At 34.5% G+C, this 17,599-nt stretch overlaps 2 protein-coding genes and 1 pseudogene across 3 annotated transcripts; 1 reads left to right on the forward strand and 2 right to left on the reverse strand.

Moving 5' to 3' along the window:
• The first annotated feature begins 493 nt into the window (after nt 1-493).
• LOC120213816 (probable LRR receptor-like serine/threonine-protein kinase At1g67720) lies at nt 494-8,711 on the forward strand. 2 transcript variants are annotated; one of them, XR_005524813.1, is made up of 10 exons: nt 494-755; nt 850-1,402; nt 2,109-2,572; nt 2,729-2,864; nt 2,948-3,019; nt 3,100-3,168; nt 3,311-3,382; nt 6,924-7,002; nt 7,108-7,167; nt 8,583-8,711. XR_005524813.1 is itself a non-coding variant. In XM_039211879.1 (9 exons), exons 1-8 carry the CDS (start codon nt 668-670, stop codon nt 6,997-6,999), a joined length of 1,530 nt encoding a protein of 509 aa, XP_039067810.1. In that variant the 5' UTR covers nt 494-667; the 3' UTR covers nt 7,000-7,002; nt 7,108-7,428. The 2 variants fall into 2 exon arrangements, 1 of the variants encoding a protein (XP_039067810.1); XM_039211879.1 differs by lacking the exon at nt 8,583-8,711 and having other exon boundaries at nt 7,108-7,428.
• On the reverse strand, nt 4,208-5,196 carry LOC120213818 (annotated as a pseudogene).
• LOC120213819 lies at nt 8,272-9,154 on the reverse strand. Its single transcript, XM_039211880.1, has one exon. It carries the CDS (start codon nt 9,115-9,117, stop codon nt 8,392-8,394), a length of 726 nt encoding a protein of 241 aa, XP_039067811.1. The 5' UTR covers nt 9,118-9,154; the 3' UTR covers nt 8,272-8,391.
• Between the last annotated feature and the right edge of the window lie 8,445 nt (nt 9,155-17,599).

Genomic DNA, 17,599 nt, shown 5'->3' on the forward strand with positions numbered 1-17,599 from the left:
CTCGTCATTCTCTCGCGATTCACGGTTCGGATTGATAATCCGTCTACCGGAGCTATGTCACATCAGCCCGTCTGTTAAGTTTAACGGCCAAGTACTAAATTGAAACAAAAACTAAACATCAAGTTGATTTTTAAAAAAATGAAAGTTTATATACTAAAATAGACTAAAACTAATAGTTTAGTACTAAATGCGTAGTTTACCCTTTGTTATTTGAGGTTTAAATTTTAAAAAATAGGTTTAATACATAAATCAGCCCTTGAGTTGGGATTTTTTTACTAAATAGCCCCTAAACATTTTTTTAGTTAAAATAACATATATTCAAATCGATCATTAAAAATCATAAAGGATATATGATTGTAACGGTGCTTGGGTTTTTTAATCAATTTTTTAACCGGCAAATAACCACTAGACATTAAAAGAAAAAACAAAGCAGCCAATCAAACGAAGAGAAGAGCTGCCCTTTGACCTGGTTTAGTTTTTTTCCCGCGTAAGTAATCTTTTTCCATTCCTTCTCTTCCACGACTCACTCTTCCCCTCCACCTTGACTCGTTCAACACCCGGTCTGACTCAGTCTTCGACTTACTCTTCACTCGGGTGCCCCAACTCACCAAAAAACTTTAAACCACCAACGAATTCATCTTCAATTCTCCCGTACATCTTCCATATCATGTCCTCTATGTCTTCTCCTTCGCTCTTTATTTCCTCCCTTTTCCTCTCGTTTCTCTCACTTTCCCTCTCCCAACGACCCCCCAAAGGTAACTCATATGCTTATTTCATTAAAAGGTGCATAGGATTTCAATTATTTCCATTTATATCCTCTTCTAACGTTTTGTTGAAGTGTTTTTGTAGGATATTTGATCGATTGCGGCGCGGCGGCGAGAACAGTAATAGACGGCCGAGAATGGCTTCCCGACGGGGAATTCATTTCCACAGGTGCGTCAAAGAAACTAACGGCTCCCGACCTCTCCCCCACTCTCTCCACCGTCCGATCCTTCCCTCTTCACAACAATCTGCGCCGTAAGTTCTGCTACGTGGCACGCGTTTACAGACGTGCGAGGTACCTGATCAGGACGACGTACTACTACGGCGGAGTCAACGGGTTGAGTTTTCCTTCGCCTCCCGTTTTCGATCAGATGGTGGACGGCACGTTCTGGAGGGTGGTGAACACGACGGAGGATTATCAGAAGGGAAAGCCATCGTCCTACGAAGCGGTGTTTGAAGCTAGAGGGACTACCATTAGTGTTTGTATTGCTCCGAATACGTATACGGAGTCCGACCCGTTTATTTCGAGTTTGGAGATGCTTATTTTGGGGGATTCGCTGTATAATACCACGCATTTTGATTCCAATGCTTTGAGTTTGGTTGCTAGGCACAGTTTTGGACACAATGGATCCATTATCAGGTAATTCTCAACCAAATTATTTTTGCAGGCTCAGTTTGTTGTTATGTTTTCTCGTAGTTTTTGCACGTTATATCACGAAAAAATTAAATAAAAATGGCTAAATAATCCAATATCATTTCTACGATAGTTGTTTGTGTGTCTATATCTATATATATTGTTGTAATTTGTGAAAGAAGTGGGTTACATCTGTTTTTAGGGTGAGTATTTGATTGAGTGTAAAAATTATGTCAGTCATTGAAGGTATTATTTTATAGCTTAAACTTTATTTGAATTTTTTCTTAGTCAAGTTTATGAAATTCGAGTCAGGTCGAGTTGTTTAAATTTAATTGTAAATATTTATAATGTTATAGTACTAATTGATTCAAATTTAAACGGTTTTCTATAATTATATATGATATACATATATTCTTCATATGCGATATACTTATATCATACAAAATTGAGGGACTCGACTTGAACTTAAAACCCAATCTACTAATTACTAAAAAGTTTGAGTTATTCGAGTTAGTCTAGTCTTATTTTATAATTCAAACCTCAAATTTATAAAATTACGAGTGAAGTCAATCCGAGTCGAGTTTTTCGATGTCGAGTTGAGTTTTGTTCGACCATATTTGTTCTCACTTTGAAAATTTCTGAAGTTGGAGTTTCTGTTTTTTGGAAGGTTCCTTTGATATTGCTTATTGTAAATGCTTTGTGCTGTAACCAGATACCCTGATGATCGATTTGATCGATATTGGGAGCCATATGAAGGAAATGTTTATGTTATAGCAAGCAACAATACTCCACTTGTTTCTGGGTTCTGGAATATACCCCCTTCAAAAGTATTCGAAGGAGCACTTTCAACGGATCAATTAGGGGCCCTGGAGTTGAGTTGGCCGCCTTTGTCACTTCCAAACTCTACTTATTACATTGCTTTGTATTTTGCGGATAATAGTGATTCGATCCCGTCAAGCTCAAGACTGCTTGACATACACATAAATGATGTAATGTATTGTAGCAATTTAGGAGTGACTTCGGCTGGAGCTGCGGTTTTCGCAACCAGTTGGCAACTTGCTGGTCCAACAAAGATCACTTTGAGTCCTGCTGCCAATTCGAATATCAGTCCTTTAATCAATGCGGGGGAGATTTTTAATGTTCTTCCCCTAGGAGGAAGAACTCATACAAGGGATGGTATGTTTTCTAATGATTTCTACTGCTGTTGTGTGAAATCAAATTGAATTTTTTCCTTTGAAAATGCTCCTACTGATTTTGTCTGATTGTCTGTTACTGGTTGCAAAGAACCCTTTATGTCAAGAATGAACCCTTTATCTCAATTTCTTGTTGCAGTTAGAGCTTTAGAAAACTTCAAAAAAAGGTTGCGGAATCCTCCACTTAATTGGAACGGTGATCCTTGCCTGCCTCTTGATTATGCGTGGACTGGAATTACATGTTCCGAGGGTGAACGGATTCGTGTGATAACTTTGTGAGTTAAGATGCAGTTTTTTGCTGTCCAAGCATCATCTATTGTTGCTCGAACAACTGAACTTGTTTTTTGTTTGTTTTTAGGAACTTGACTAGTATGGGTCTTTCGGGATCGTTGTCATCAAGCATTGCTAATTTAACTGCACTGAGTGGCATGTATGGTATCAAAAGTAGACTTCAAGTGATAAAATTCAAAGATGATATCATTCTAATTGAATTTTCCATTCTCTCAACAGTTGGCTTGGTAATAACAGTTTATCAGGAGTAATACCTGATCTCAGTTCATTAAAGCTACTAGAAATATTGTAAGTATATTTTTCTCTTGTGCTTTTTGCTCTGAGTCATTTGGCTACCTAAATAGTTGGTACGTGGGCATTTATGTAGAATTGTCTAATGGTTTTATATGAAAACTACATTTAATATGCTACCTTTTTTTTTTGTTAACAGGCATTTGGAAGACAATCAATTCAATGGAGATATTCCATCATCACTTGGTGACATTGGAAGATTGCGTGAACTGTAAGTCATTCTTATTTGGCTAATATATAACCCCTTGAACTTTGTCACTTTATTTATACAAGCCCTTATCTTTTTATTACACCTAAATAAGACCTAAACTTTATTTGGCATCCTGATAAGCCCCTAATCTTTAACTTGTATCCCAATAAGCCTTTAATCTTTAACTTGTTTTTAAACAAGTCTGCAACCTTTAATTTGTATCCAAATAAGCTACCAGCCTACCATTAATTTATGTCTAAAACAAAAACATAAATCAATATTTCATTTGAAATAAGGGCTAATTTAAATGCAAATCGACATATAAGGCTTATCTGGGTATCAAAAAAGCAAGGATCAATTCGAAGATAACATTATGCAACTTAGGGCTTTATTAACAAGGATATTTTCAGGTCATGTCATTCTCCATTAATATAGGAATCTGTCTCTTCTCCTCTGTTTGGCCCTCTTGTACAATTTCGACTATAGTGACTCGAATTCCTTTTGGCCCTCTTGTACAATTTTGACTATAGTGAATTTCTTCTATGTCCGTGGTTTTTCCCGTCTATGGTTTCCACGTAAAATCTGTGATCATTCTGTTTGTTTTTAGTTAATTTTTATGGTATATGATTCATGCTATTTACTTCGAAAAATACTTGAAAACATTTTTTTTATAAGGAAAGCACACTAAAGCTGGTCTTGAAAAACAAGACAAAATACAAAATATGAATTGTCATATCATATATCTTCTTTTATCCTTCCCCATACTTTTTCACAACCATGTCCCTGAGTCAAGCCACCTTTCCACTTCCAACACCAACAAGCCACCTTTCCACTTCCAACACCAACAACCCAAGTCAAGCCTTAAGCTTCCCATAGAACTTGGCCTTCTCCTGTGTCGTCTGAAGCGCCCATGGCCGAACTTGGATGTCGTATCGATGAACTTGAGCTTGAACTCCTCGAGAGCAACCCTAGATGTTTGGTGCAAAAGGGATTGCCTCAAAGTAACAACACGTTTCTTTGGCCAAACACAGCCACCTTTAATCATCAAATAATCCTCTTTCACCACACCATAATGGCGGAATCCACCCATTGGAGTAATATCCTTTTCAGTCCCGTCGTATTCGCTCATGGCGGCATGTGACTTGTCCAGCCTTTCCAAGTTTGTACACTTTCTTATTCATCTCGGTGCGGTGATGGTAGCCATTTTGGCCAGCCCTGGCAACAGTAAAGGAAACCCTAGCTGGATGCCATGCACCAATACAGGCAACCTTGCGAAGACCACGATGGGTCTTACGTGGGAGACGGGTAACACCCCATCTGGTCACCACACCCTCTTACCCTTTTCCCTTGGTCACACCAATCATATCAATCATCTCATCTTTCTGGAACACAGAATCAACAGGAATAGGTTTCTAAAAGAAACTGTAAGTGAAGCCAATTTTCTGGGCAACAGTTCCACCATTGACTTGAATCTCCATTAAATGAGCCTCCTCCTGCTTCAAACCCTTCATTTTTCTTATCTGAGTGTGGGCCCAAACACGAATCACAGTGCAATATTTTTTCAGTTTTTCCAGCTGCAATTGAATGTCTTTTTTACCATCTTCAGTTTCAAACTTCTTGGAGTACTTTGTGAAAGCTTTCTTCTTAGACTTGCACCAGTGCTTATAGAACCTTCGTTTCACCTCTTCACTCAGATGCTGAGCCCACACAGTGCCCAAAGTACGAAGACCACGAGGAGTTTTGACATATCCAGCAACTCCAACAACAACCATAGGTGGTGTCTCAATGATAGTAACTGCTTCACATGTCTCCTTGTGAAGTTTTGATCCAGGCTTTTCTCAAAACATTTCAATATATCAAACTTAATGCTTTTCTTCAAATACAAAGTTCTTAAAGAGATAATTTTTTGTCAAATGTTTTTGAAGTTACAAAGTAGAAATTTTTCGAAAAAAGAAGTTTAGAATTTTTATTTTTGAAGAAAGCATTGATTCCATAGTGAAAATAATCTATATCCTTTTTCTCATAGAATGATCACTTTGGTTGCCAAACCTGAAGAGATCGATTCTCTATTCATAGGAGTCAATTCTTTGGTACTTAGAATTGATAAACTGGCTCAACAATCATAAGTAATCGATCATTATTTGAACAGAATAATTCCTTTGGCTTGAGAATAATCTATATCCTTTTTCTCATAGAATGATCACTTTGGTTGCCAAACCTGAAGAGATCGATCCTCTATTCATAGGAGTCAATTCTTTGGTACTTAGATTTGATAAACTGGCTCAACAATCATAAGTAATCGATCATTATTTGAACAGAATAATTCCTTTGGCTTGAGAAGCAGAAGAATTAGGAATGATCGATCTTTATTCAAATTGAATCTCCTTTTGACTGGAAAGTAAAAATGATCGATAGTCGATACCTTAAAGGAACGGATCTAACCCTTGTCCCTTGACAGTTGACAGCAAACCAAGGGTTGAGTTTGGATCAGAGCCAACAGTTCTTTTTACAATAAATGAAGACCTATTAGTTATCTTCACCATAGATGGGGCCTTTCCAACACTACAAGTACAAGAGTGGTAGATTAAATTCTTCAAGCATTCAATTTTCAAACATTTAAATTCTTCATCTCTTGCACCCAGCCCTTGTTTGTTATTATCTTACCCCTCATTGTACCAAAAACTTGCAAAAATCAACCTCTGTGAGGTAAAAAAAAATCTATGTATATTATCTTGAGTTTGTAAATTTAAGGGGAGTGAAACCTTGAAAATGAAGTTGTAATATTGAAGACATAGTTGATTGAACTTCTTGGTGACGAAGCCAAGGGAGAAAATGTAGGTGTCTTTGGAAAGGACTGAATGTGAATAAATCTCGTGTTTGATCTTGAATTTCATTTAGAATTGCCCCATCCCTTTAGTTCTATATAGAAACTCATTTTGGTTTAACATGACTTTTAAAATTTCTAATCAACCAGAATTCCCTCTTCTTGGTTTATCTATCTCCTTTGAGCTAAAACATGAGTTCTGTATGATTGACATGTGATATGTCCTATATATTTGAGGGAACAGCTATTATTTCATATAGTTTGTGGTCCTTCACTTCTTTGCCAAGCATAGGTGGTTAAGGGTTGAGTTCCGTTATGAAATTTAGATCTGTATCGGCTTTCCGTCCTTCAACTTTTCAGTCATATTTTCATTGTTTTATCTTAATTTTGTTGTTAGTAGTGGTGGTTCCGATTCTTCCGAATGTACACTCTACCTCTTTATCCTTTTTTCCTTTCCAAATACAGAGCCGGGCAATGATAACATATGAAAACTTTATGATAGGTGCACTATTTAGTAGCTTAAAAACTATAAACTCACCATCCGTTGCTTTCATAAAATTGTTAGATTTACAAAAGTGAAGTGCCAAGACCTAAAGGAAAAGAAAATCCATTGGTCGGATAAGATTCGAGTTTTTAATATCGTGAAAAAATGCCATCCTAGACAACACATACATATTATAACCTTCAATTATGTTTTTCTGTCTAGATTGTTTTTACTTAGTTTTCTGTTTGGTCTAGATTCTTGCAAAACAACAATCTGACTGGGCGGATACCGGATAGCCTTGTTGGAAAACCAGGACTGGACTTGAGGTAAGTATAAATTTACACTAGCCAAGCCATTCTTAGCTTATAAACTTCAAGCTTTAAACCTTCTGAATTATAAACTGTTGGATTAATGTAAAGTTTTAATTTGTTTTAGGACTTCTGGAAATCAGTTTTTATCCCCTGCACCTTCGTAAGTAGATTGTACATGCATTCAGAGGTAACATCACGCAACTGGAATGGTCAAAGATTTCACCAAATTCTGTGTCTATGTTTATTCTGTATAAAAAAATATCATCTTGTTCTGAAACCTTGCTGGAAGTTTCACCAATGTTATCTGTTTGATTGTAAAGTTCTCATAATTTGCACGTTGGAGCATCCACAGTTCTATTTGTACTAAAAATACTTGTCCTTATTCAGCCAGTCTGTAAATCGTCTGTAAATCTTAGCCCTACTTCACCAACTCATTCCATTATATTTTTCTTATGAGATGTGATTTATTTACTTTACCTGGAATATAAAGCTGTAAATGCTTTTGTAAATGGAAGAAAACAGCACCATTTTACTGGTACAGGGAGGGATAAAGAGTGAAAAATAGACCGAAAATTCATGTTATATAAGTTTTAACGCATTCATGTATTTGTATCAGTTTGTGTCTAAAGTTACCAGATCTAGTGGTAAATACCATTTAATGGAATTACCATCCAGGATGTATTGCTGTTGGTAAAAATGAGTCCTTTCTGTCTAGTTCTTCTTAGAATTTTGGATGGCATTTACCTTTTAGAAGCATTGATAGTGAAGGTTCATTTGCTTTGTACTTGGATGCTATATGCCTTAGATCAGATGCATTAAAATACACCAAAATTTTAAATGTATTTCATAAATGACGAACCAGGAGCCATTTTACCCTTTTCAGATCCTTCCCTTCTTTCCCAAAAATAATTCATTGCTGTTTAGACCCCGTTCATCCTTAGCTGATCTGTCAGACTGGGGCCCTGAAAATTCTTAGAACTCTGCATCTTTGCATGTGGCGTTCTGTAAATGACTGCTCATTTTTCTAGCTCTGATATTGCATTAGTGATTGATCTGTTAGAGAGTGTGAATTTAAGAACTTATGTTAGACATTTTGGGAATTTGAAATTACCTAAACTATATAATAATTTGAAATTTCCAAGGGTGCAACCGCATCGCATCACCCCTCGGTCCATCCCTACTGCCTGATGAAAGTGAAACCAAGTAGGAAAGAACCGGAGAGTAAAAATTATCGGTCTACATTTACATTGTAATGCATCTGAATTGAACTTCCATCCATCATATTCAAAGATTTTATCTAGACATTAGGGGGGGAAAGAGCAGAAAAATTTGAAAATTAAAAGTAAATGGGACATATTGAAGAAGCCTAGATTCAGATCAAACTCAGCAATGGCTTTGTTCTTTTTTGCCTTCACCTCTCTAATCTTCCTTTCCTAAGAGGAAACAGAGGAGGCAATGCACTGCTCTTGACTTGTGTACAAATAGGCACATTAATCATTGGCCTGATTCTAATGCTTGCTGATCTTGTTCTCTCCAACCCTTTCTTTATCCTCTTCACATGGTTATTATCTCTGTTCCCAGACCCTTGTTTCCCTTCTACAGATGCAGCCACGTCGTCCAACGAGCTCGAGGACGACGAGGAAGACGACGGCGACAAAGACGAAGCGCGTTGTTTCTTCAGCCTCAGCAACTCCTTCCACAGCACGGTACATTTCGGTGGTCTCGGGGACGGGTCGTCATCGACAAACCAACTCACCTTGCTGCTCTCATCCTTGTTTATAACCTCTTCCACCATCCCACCATTGTCATCTTCATCTTCCTCCTCTTTACTTTTTCTTAGGCTGATTTGTTTGAGCTTCTCAGAATGCTGCTTCTGCCAAAAGGGGAGCAGCTTTCCCTCGAAGAAAAGCTCATCGGCCGTCAACATAGCATGGCTGCTCACTTTGCTTGAAAGGAACTCGAAGTCGGCAACTCTTGCTTTATCTTTCTCCTCTTCATCCATCTCTTCGTTTTGAGAATATGGGTTGATGGATATGAAGTTGGTTTCATCAAGGAAATCAGTTGAGAACGAAATCCTCGGGCTCGAATTCGGCTCTGTGCTGTTTCTAGAGCTTGCTTGAACAGCTTCCATGGCCATTCTTTAAGATCCAAAGTACAATGAGATGTGCATGGGATTTGCGGTTTATAAAGGGAGGAAGGTGGAAGGAAATGCATTTTTGGAGTTTCTTTGCTGTTAACTCATCCGATGTCTCCAAACTATAGGGTAAGTTCTAATTTAGTTCCCAAACTTCAAAATATTACATTCGAATCCTCAAGCTAAAGCGTCATTTTTTAGAGATTAATTTAAAATTCGAATCTTAGGGGGACTTATGATGGAATTAAGTCAACTAATTATGTGGTTGGTTTATTTATTGTTACTTTGTGGAGTGGACGGTGAGATTTTAAAAGCTACTGTGGTGTTTAGTACTGTAAGCATCACATGAACACTACACTCTACGATTTCAAGAGGACAAAAACGACTTTTCCTTTTTTTATGTAAAAATTAATACAATGTTTATTTTTATAAAAAATAAAATAAAACCTTTTCCTTGAAATAAAATTAACATATTTAAAAAAATACTTAAAATATTAATTAAATCAGATTATGAAGTTCACTGGCTTCACGTGTAACTATAAACTTCGAAATAAGTGATGAATAAAAAAATTCTGCATTTTATAAATATTTAATTGTATTTTGTTAAGCCAATTGCAATTGATTTTTGGCAGAGGAGCGTTTAAAATATTTTTAAATATATATATAATCTTATTCTTTTATTAAATGTAACGGTAAGATCTTCCATGTACTTGGGGAAAATATAATTATTGAATTTTCTTTTCATTAAAGTTTTTTTTTAGTTCTGATAATGAAAATATATTATAAATTATTAATTTTAATCACACTCAATACAGTCTCTTGAAAAGTGTTAGTAAATATTTTTTTTGATAATTTGATTTAGTTGAATCATATTTTAGAATTTAGAAATATTAATTATTACAACAAAGTCTCATCACTTTAATAAAAATTGGTATTATTAGATTCAAAAATAAAAAAAAAACAAACTAATTTAGCTGACCTTATTCCCATATATAATGGGGTAAGGGGGAGGTAGGGTAGTAGGCTGCCCCCAACGCCAGGTTGAGAGCAGCTTCCGTAAAAGACATCCGTTATGAATTGCCCTCAGTGGGACTGGATCCCACGACCACAAGGTTAAGAATTATATTTTTTTTATTTCTTTAAGATTTCTTAATATTGATAATTATATAAACCTCGATTATATTTAAAATCAGATCAAATCAAGTTAGACTAATTAGTGATAGTGAGAATTTTAATCAGATATTTGCAGGGATAAAGCTATATAGGGAGTGGGAGGGTCATTGCCCCTCCAAAAAAAATTTAGTTTAATAACATTTTAGGTCTTTATTAGTTTAAATTTAAGTAAAATGAGACTTTTACCCTCTATTTTTAGATTAAATACATAATAAGTTTTTATTATTTTGAAATTAAATACTTTGTCCCTCTCGATATTTGATTCTGACTCTGTCTTTGGTTATTTGGATAAGCAAAGGAAATATATTTTTTTTTTAAAAAAAAAAGCTTAGTTTCCTTTAACTCATCTTAAGCATGTGATCACATGATAGTAAATTTGAATCCATGCGACATCCGAATCAAATACATTCTCCCATTGACCAATGTGCCCCTTGAAATAGCTTGACCCATCTGGTATATCTGGTCAAAACTCATTTTGTCAAAGGGTATTCTCGTCATCGAAAAATAAAATTGACAAGTGTTAAATGATCATGTCCAGCTACTGAAAAGCTTGTTCCAAGATTTGCCCATATCTTAATTAACATCCTAATGCTTTAATATTGCTTTTTCATTTGATTATAAGTATGGTAGGGTTAATAATTGGAGTTAGGGACAAAGAGGAAAAGGTCAGAAGACAAGAGTTTAGTAGCATCTTCAAAGGCCCATTTGAAAAAGGGAGAGCTAGGGGGGGTGATGAAGACCATCAACTTTCATGGTGGTTTTTGGGGAAATTCAATTGATCAGGAATACACTCCAAGTCCTCAAGCATGAAGGCCAATGTCCCTAAACACTGCAAAGCCTGGGGGACCATTAATTATCATGCTATATATAAATATATATTATATAATTATTGATATCTTATTATCATACAATATATTTAATATAATTCATTTTATTCACAATATCAAAATTCGAATGATATTATTTAAAAATTTTAATATTATATCTTGTTAGACCGATCGATAATTAATTATTATTTTTAATTAGAATGATTAACTATTGGAGTATAGTTCCATCGCAAAGCTTAGCTGTGATATGCACAATGCCAATGCAAGTATTAAATTATATAGGCCGTCAGAGTGTGTGTGGATAACCGAGGACCTGATGGAGGCAGGCAGAAAGAGAGGGGACCTCCAATGAGTTTTGACCCAAAAGATCATTAATTATGCTTATTAATTTGCCTTAATACGCTCTGTCAGTCGGCTCATGAAACTAAAAGATTCAATATGATACAGTGAATCAGATTAAGGATTAAAGTGAGGGAAGGGGTACAATTTGGGGACCAGAATGTGCTTTAAGTGTATTAAGGCAAATTAATGTGCTTTAATTGTCAAATCCAAATTCAAGTTCAATGCTAAAGGTAGTCAGTAAGCTGCTTGAAGGACATCACGTATATAATGTTATTATTTTGAGAACTTAATTAGAATATTTTAAAGTTCATGTACTAATTCAAAACCCGAACAATAGTTTAGGGATGCCATCACAATTAACCCTATAAAAGGATTAACTTAGCATGATAGAACAGCTTAGCTAAGATGATCCTATGGATTTCATTCATTCTTTTAATAACAATAATATATGAAGTAATTATCCACGCACATCCTACAAATATAATTATTTAAACCCGAATTATTTAAGAAAAATAACACTTTCTTTTTACTATTAAGATCGATTAACGGGTTATTCGTTTAGACAATGTTGATTTATATATATATATATATACATACATATACATATTCTAATATCTAAATCTCAAGCCTTTATGTTGCTTATATGTAAAATAGATTTTTTTTTGCATGTGGAGGGAAACTAACTTTGACCAACATAAGCACAATCAGGCCACGTTGAGTGGTGGATTGAAGCAACAGTTTGAATTATTACAAAAAAAAATTAGCTGAGGGGAGGTAGGGTAGTAGGCTGCTCCCAACGTCAGGTTGAGAGCAGTTTCCGTAGAAGACCTCCAATTATGAATTGTCAACCATGGGACTCGATCCCACGACTACAAGGTTAAGAGCCTTGTAGAGGTGTCTCCGGACAAAATTATTTGCATTCATGCAAATTTTGTGCATGTCCTTACCTATTTTATATGCATTTACTTTGAATATTATTAGTGCCAAATGTCCTTATCTTTGAGTTCCATTAATAGAGTTGCACTTTTTGTAGGGCAATTGATAAACTTTGGTCGACCAAGGAAAAATGGTTCTCAAGCATACTCATAGTGCCTTTGCTTCTCCCATTTCCAACACCTCCATATGCTCCATCTCTTGTCTAAGTTTCCCTTTTCTTCATGGTTTAACGTAATTTTCTTTTAATTTTATTTGATCCGATCTAAGAACCGTATTAGGAGGAAAGAATGAAGACTTGTGATGGATGAGAGACGTGACACATACAATATGATATAATTTTATTTAAATATATGATTATTATATCTGTCAGTGGCGGATGTGAGTGTATTTCAGGATGGCTGGTGCTCACTCTAAAATCCGAAATTCTTTCGATTAGTTATTTATTTTACTGATGGTACTCACTCTGAAATTTTATTTTGTGCCTACCCATATGAAAATTTTTATTTTGTTGATCTGTATGTGTTTATCCTGAAACCCTACTTCAAATCCCAAATTCTAAATCTTAAACCTTAAACCACAAATATTGAACCCTAAATCATAAACTTAAACCATATAGCTTAAATACTAAATCATAAATCTTAAACCCTAACCTTAAAAAGAAAAAAAATATTATTTTATTGTAAGTTAAAGAAATATTTATTTATGAGCTATAAATTTAATTAAATTTAAGCAATTTATTTATTTAAATTTAATGGCTGGTGTATGATTGCATTTTATAAAGATGAGAATTTTTATATCTCATTTCATTCATTTTCTCTTCATCTCATCCTTTCCATTTCCTTCTCCTTCAACTTCTCTAAGTGGCTATAGCTTAAAGGTAAGTTCTTAGGTATATTTCATACTTCATTTTCGTCCTAAATTTCTCCTATCAACATCGTTTTAATGATTGAAAGTCTTGTGTTCTTCAGTTGCAAGAAAAGTGAGGGTTTCATCATCCAAGTCTTGGTGGAGTATGATTGCTAACTAAAGGAGCTTCATTTTGGGATTCAAACATCAATGTAGTGTATTTCTAATTCTTTGGAGTGTTAAGGCTTTCATAAATATAAATAATTTGCTAGGATTTGGATATTTATGCATTTTAGGGTTTATCTTTGAATTCATGATTAAATCACGTTTTAGGTGTCAAGAAGACGTTTTTATGCAACCTTATAACTCTAAGTAACCCCCTAAAGCTTTAGAACATGATTAGGAACCAAATTATGACATCAAAGATGATTTTTAGGTGTTTCTCAAGCTTAAATAAGACATTTCTGATTTCAAGTATCGATACAAGATGAACAATATCGATACTGGTAGAATTAGGACAAAATTTAGAGATTTAAAGCATGGAATATCGATAATGCTGGGGAGAGTATTGATATTGTCCCTACAATATCAATACTCAGGGTGACAGTATCGATATTGAGTCCCATTTTCAATAGCAGAATGTATTTTTGGTACTGATACTCATAGGAGTATCGATACTTGACATCATGGTACTATACTACAAGTAGAGTATCGATACTACCCACCTTGGATGATGATTCGATACTCAAAGGGTTGCACGTCCAAGTTTCTCTCCTATGTTAGGCATCTCCAACTTGTCTAAAGTGTTCTCTACAGCATACAAGCTTTTTGGGATAAACACTTTGTGATACCTAAAGCGGTGGTTAGGAGGTTGACTCAAATTTTCTCTAGGTTCTTTTAAAAAAGGTATGACAAGGCTGATAGTGGTGCTCGTGTTAGTTAGGACAAAATTTGCAGGTCGAAATCAAAGGATGGTCTTGGACTACTGGACCTTGCTGATTGGAATAAGGTTATCATTATTCAACACATAATAGCGTTGGTTGTTAAGTCTGATTCTATTTGGGTTAGAAGGGCGGATGCGTATGTGCTGAAGGATATATCATTTATGGAGTTTGTGCCCACTTTTTTTTGCAACTGGTATTGGAGAAAGTTGTGGAAGCTAAGATAAATGGTTACCTAGTTCGTGGATGTTAGGTTAGGTTGCTAGACTTGTTCTGGGAAGTCTAAAGAGGTTTGACAGTTGACTCGCTTGAAGCGAACCTTAGGCAAAGTTTGTTTGGTTTTCGTCGCACATCCCTCAGTTTGCGATGTCACTGTGGTTTGTATCCAGGATAGATTACCAACTAAGGATCGCCTTCTGAGGGGGAATAGAGGTGAACACTAACTGTTACCTTTACTCAAATGGCGTAGATTCTAGGGAACATCTATTTGATTTTTCCTAACCAAACAGAGTCAGGACGGAGATATAATATCATGCAGATGTCAAAACGGGAATTTATCCCATGCAAATGTCAGATCGGAGAATAAATCTCATGCAAATATCAGAACAGGGAATTTATCTCATGCAGATGTTAGAATGGGGAATTTATCCCATGCAAATGTCAGAATGGGGAATAAATCTCATGCAAATGTCAGAACGAGGAATTTATCCCATGCATATGTCAGAATGGGGAATAAATCCCATGTAGATGTCAGAACGGGAAATAAATCCCATGCAGATGTCAGAACGGGGAATAAATCACATGCAAATATCAGAACGAGGATTATGCCCTCCATAAAGGATCTCATGCAGATATCATAAATGCATCAACATACAAATTAATGGTGATGTCACAGTATTCATAAGTCAAATATATATATATATATATATATATAATTAGATCACAAACATGTTTACAGATAGCAACATATAACATAACACGTTAAATATATTACACATGTTAAGGGGACACAACAGCATTTTTCGGCCCATCCAGGTGCCTAACGTTACAAACGTTACCCGTTTAGGTGCTCGGGCTGTCAACGACGTTAATTTCCCTCGTTAAGTGACATGTGTCACAATATGGTTGAAATTTAATTTTTAAAAAAAATTTAAAATATTATTATATTTATAATATTATTATATTTATAAAAAACCTAATTTCTCTTAAATTATAAAATAGCCTCCAAATCCCCAAAATCTCCAAATCCTACCCTTAATCCACTGTCGCCTCCCTTTCCAACCACGTCCACCACCGTCGGTGCAGTCCCTATCATCCTCCTAGTGTTCGAGGGGTATAAAACATCAATTCATCATCGATCGGTCACGATTTCATAGGATTTTTTATTGTCGGGGGGAGGTGAGGTCGGGTGGAGCTTCGTCTACTGGAAAGGGTGGTGGTTGACTTTGGTTTAGGGGTTGAAATGAAGATTTTCAAAGTTTTGGGTTTATTTCAAAATTTGTGTTTTATTTAAAAATATATATATGATTTTATATTTTAAATTTTATAAAAAAATTTAAATTATCAGATTGTGACACATGTCGCTTAATGGGGGAAATTAACGTCGTTGACAGCCCGAACATCTAAATGAGTAATATTTGTAACGATAGGTACCTGGATGAGCCGAAAAATACTATAAGTACCTATTCATGAAAATAGATATAGTGTGATCACTTATTTTATACTTAAGGCTTATATTAATTTAATAAAAATAAATTATTTAAAAATCATTTATTTTAAGGTTTGTAGAGACTGGATCCATGTTAAAAAGTTGTTTACTTTTCAATAATTAATATTTTCACGTGTTGCACGTTTACAAGTTTTATAGTTTATTACAACTATATGATTAAAATATTTTAATTATTTAATTATTATAATTTGTGAGTCTCATTTAAGTTTTAGATGAAGACAAGAATTTATGTAATTATACAGATAATTATATTCTTCGGTCTCATAATTTATTTTTTATTTTTATTAAAAGAAGATAATTTGGTTTTGTATTATTATTTTAAAACTTAAATTTATATTATAGTATAATTATAATTTAAATTATCGAACATAATACAGTGAACTATAATGTATTATCCAGTCAAACATGTAAAGAGAATCATAGCCTCTTGTAATTACGCATGCATGTAATTGCTAGGATGATGATTACGTTCTCATGCCGCTATAATGTGATATCCAAATATGTGTTTGTTGTTTTATTTTTGGTTAAATTACGCGTTTAGTATCTAAACTATCAATTTTGATCTGTTTTGGTACCTAAACTTTTAATTTTTTTTTCAAAACCATACTTAAATTTTTGTTTCATTTTAGTACCCACCATTAAAAGAATTAGTTTTTGTTTTATTTTAGTAACCCGTTCAAAATTTAACGTTAAGTTTTGGAAAAAAAAATTAAAAGTTAAGGTACTAAAATAGACCGAAACTGATAGTTTAAGTACTAAACGTATTAAGTATTTAACGACAATGTACTAAAATGAAATGAAAACTAAAAGTTAAGTATGGTTTTGAATAAAATTAAAAGTTTAGGTACTAAAACAAACCAAAACTGATCATTTAAGTACTAAATACATAGTTTATCCTATTTTTTAATCAATATTATAATGATTGATTCTCACAATAATTTTATGAATAATTAGAACAATAGATTGTAAAGTATAATTTTAGGCATTTTGGTTGTTTCATAATCAGCATCATTGAATCATGAGACCTGGAATTTTACATATGGAGTGTAGGATCTCTTCCAACTTATGTGGTTCATGTGGAAACAAATATCTGTCTATGGCTGCATTTCCACCACATTTGAGGTTTCCTTTCCTCGTATTTTGTTTCAATTATTTAAAATTAAATTAGTTATATATATATATTTTTGGAATAGTCGGGAATGATTGCAAGATAATTACGTTTATAACTTTCTTAATCAATTGATAACATATATCATGCAGACGTAGCTGTTCGGACTTGAAATTTTTAAGAAAAACAATGTTTTGTTTCATCACTAAAGCCACTTGATAAGTTTATATTTAAATTAGTCACGTTTTGAAATCATATTAAAATGGGTCAATTATGCATTTAGTATATAAATTATTAGTTTTGGTCTGCTTTAGTACTTAGACTTTTAATTTTTTTTCAAAACTATACCTAACGTTAGTTTTTATTTCATTTTATACATCGCCATTAAAAACTTAACGTACGGGATCGTCGGTTGCCGCATCTACAGTCGTTGGTCTTCGCATATGTCGGCCAGTGAAGCCCAAACTTTCTAGCCCACACCTTTTCGACCTCCTAAACGTTATTCTAGCCTTCGTTTCACAGAAAAATACCTCATTCTCCCCAAATCGATGATAGACTCTTCGACTTCTTAATCCCCTGATCT

The sequence above is a fragment of the Hibiscus syriacus genome, unplaced genomic scaffold, assembly GCF_006381635.1.
Source record: "Hibiscus syriacus cultivar Baekdansim isolate YM2019G1 unplaced genomic scaffold, ASM638163v2 tig00110044_pilon, whole genome shotgun sequence".
In the NCBI taxonomy this organism is placed as follows: domain Eukaryota; kingdom Viridiplantae; phylum Streptophyta; class Magnoliopsida; order Malvales; family Malvaceae; genus Hibiscus; species Hibiscus syriacus.

Bases quoted from the DNA above. Each gene is read 5' to 3' on its own strand.
- LOC120213819 (XM_039211880.1), bottom strand. From the start codon at position 9,117: ATGGCCATGGAAGCTGTTCAAGCAAGCTCTAGAAACAGCACAGAGCCG.
- LOC120213816 (XM_039211879.1), top strand. From the start codon at position 668: ATGTCCTCTATGTCTTCTCCTTCGCTCTTTATTTCCTCCCTTTTCCTC. The intron at 2,573-2,728 runs GTATGTTTTCTA...TTCTTGTTGCAG, and splicing joins AAGAACTCATACAAGGGATG to TTAGAGCTTTAGAAAACTTC. The intron at 3,169-3,310 runs GTAAGTATATTT...TTTTGTTAACAG, and splicing joins TTAAAGCTACTAGAAATATT to GCATTTGGAAGACAATCAAT.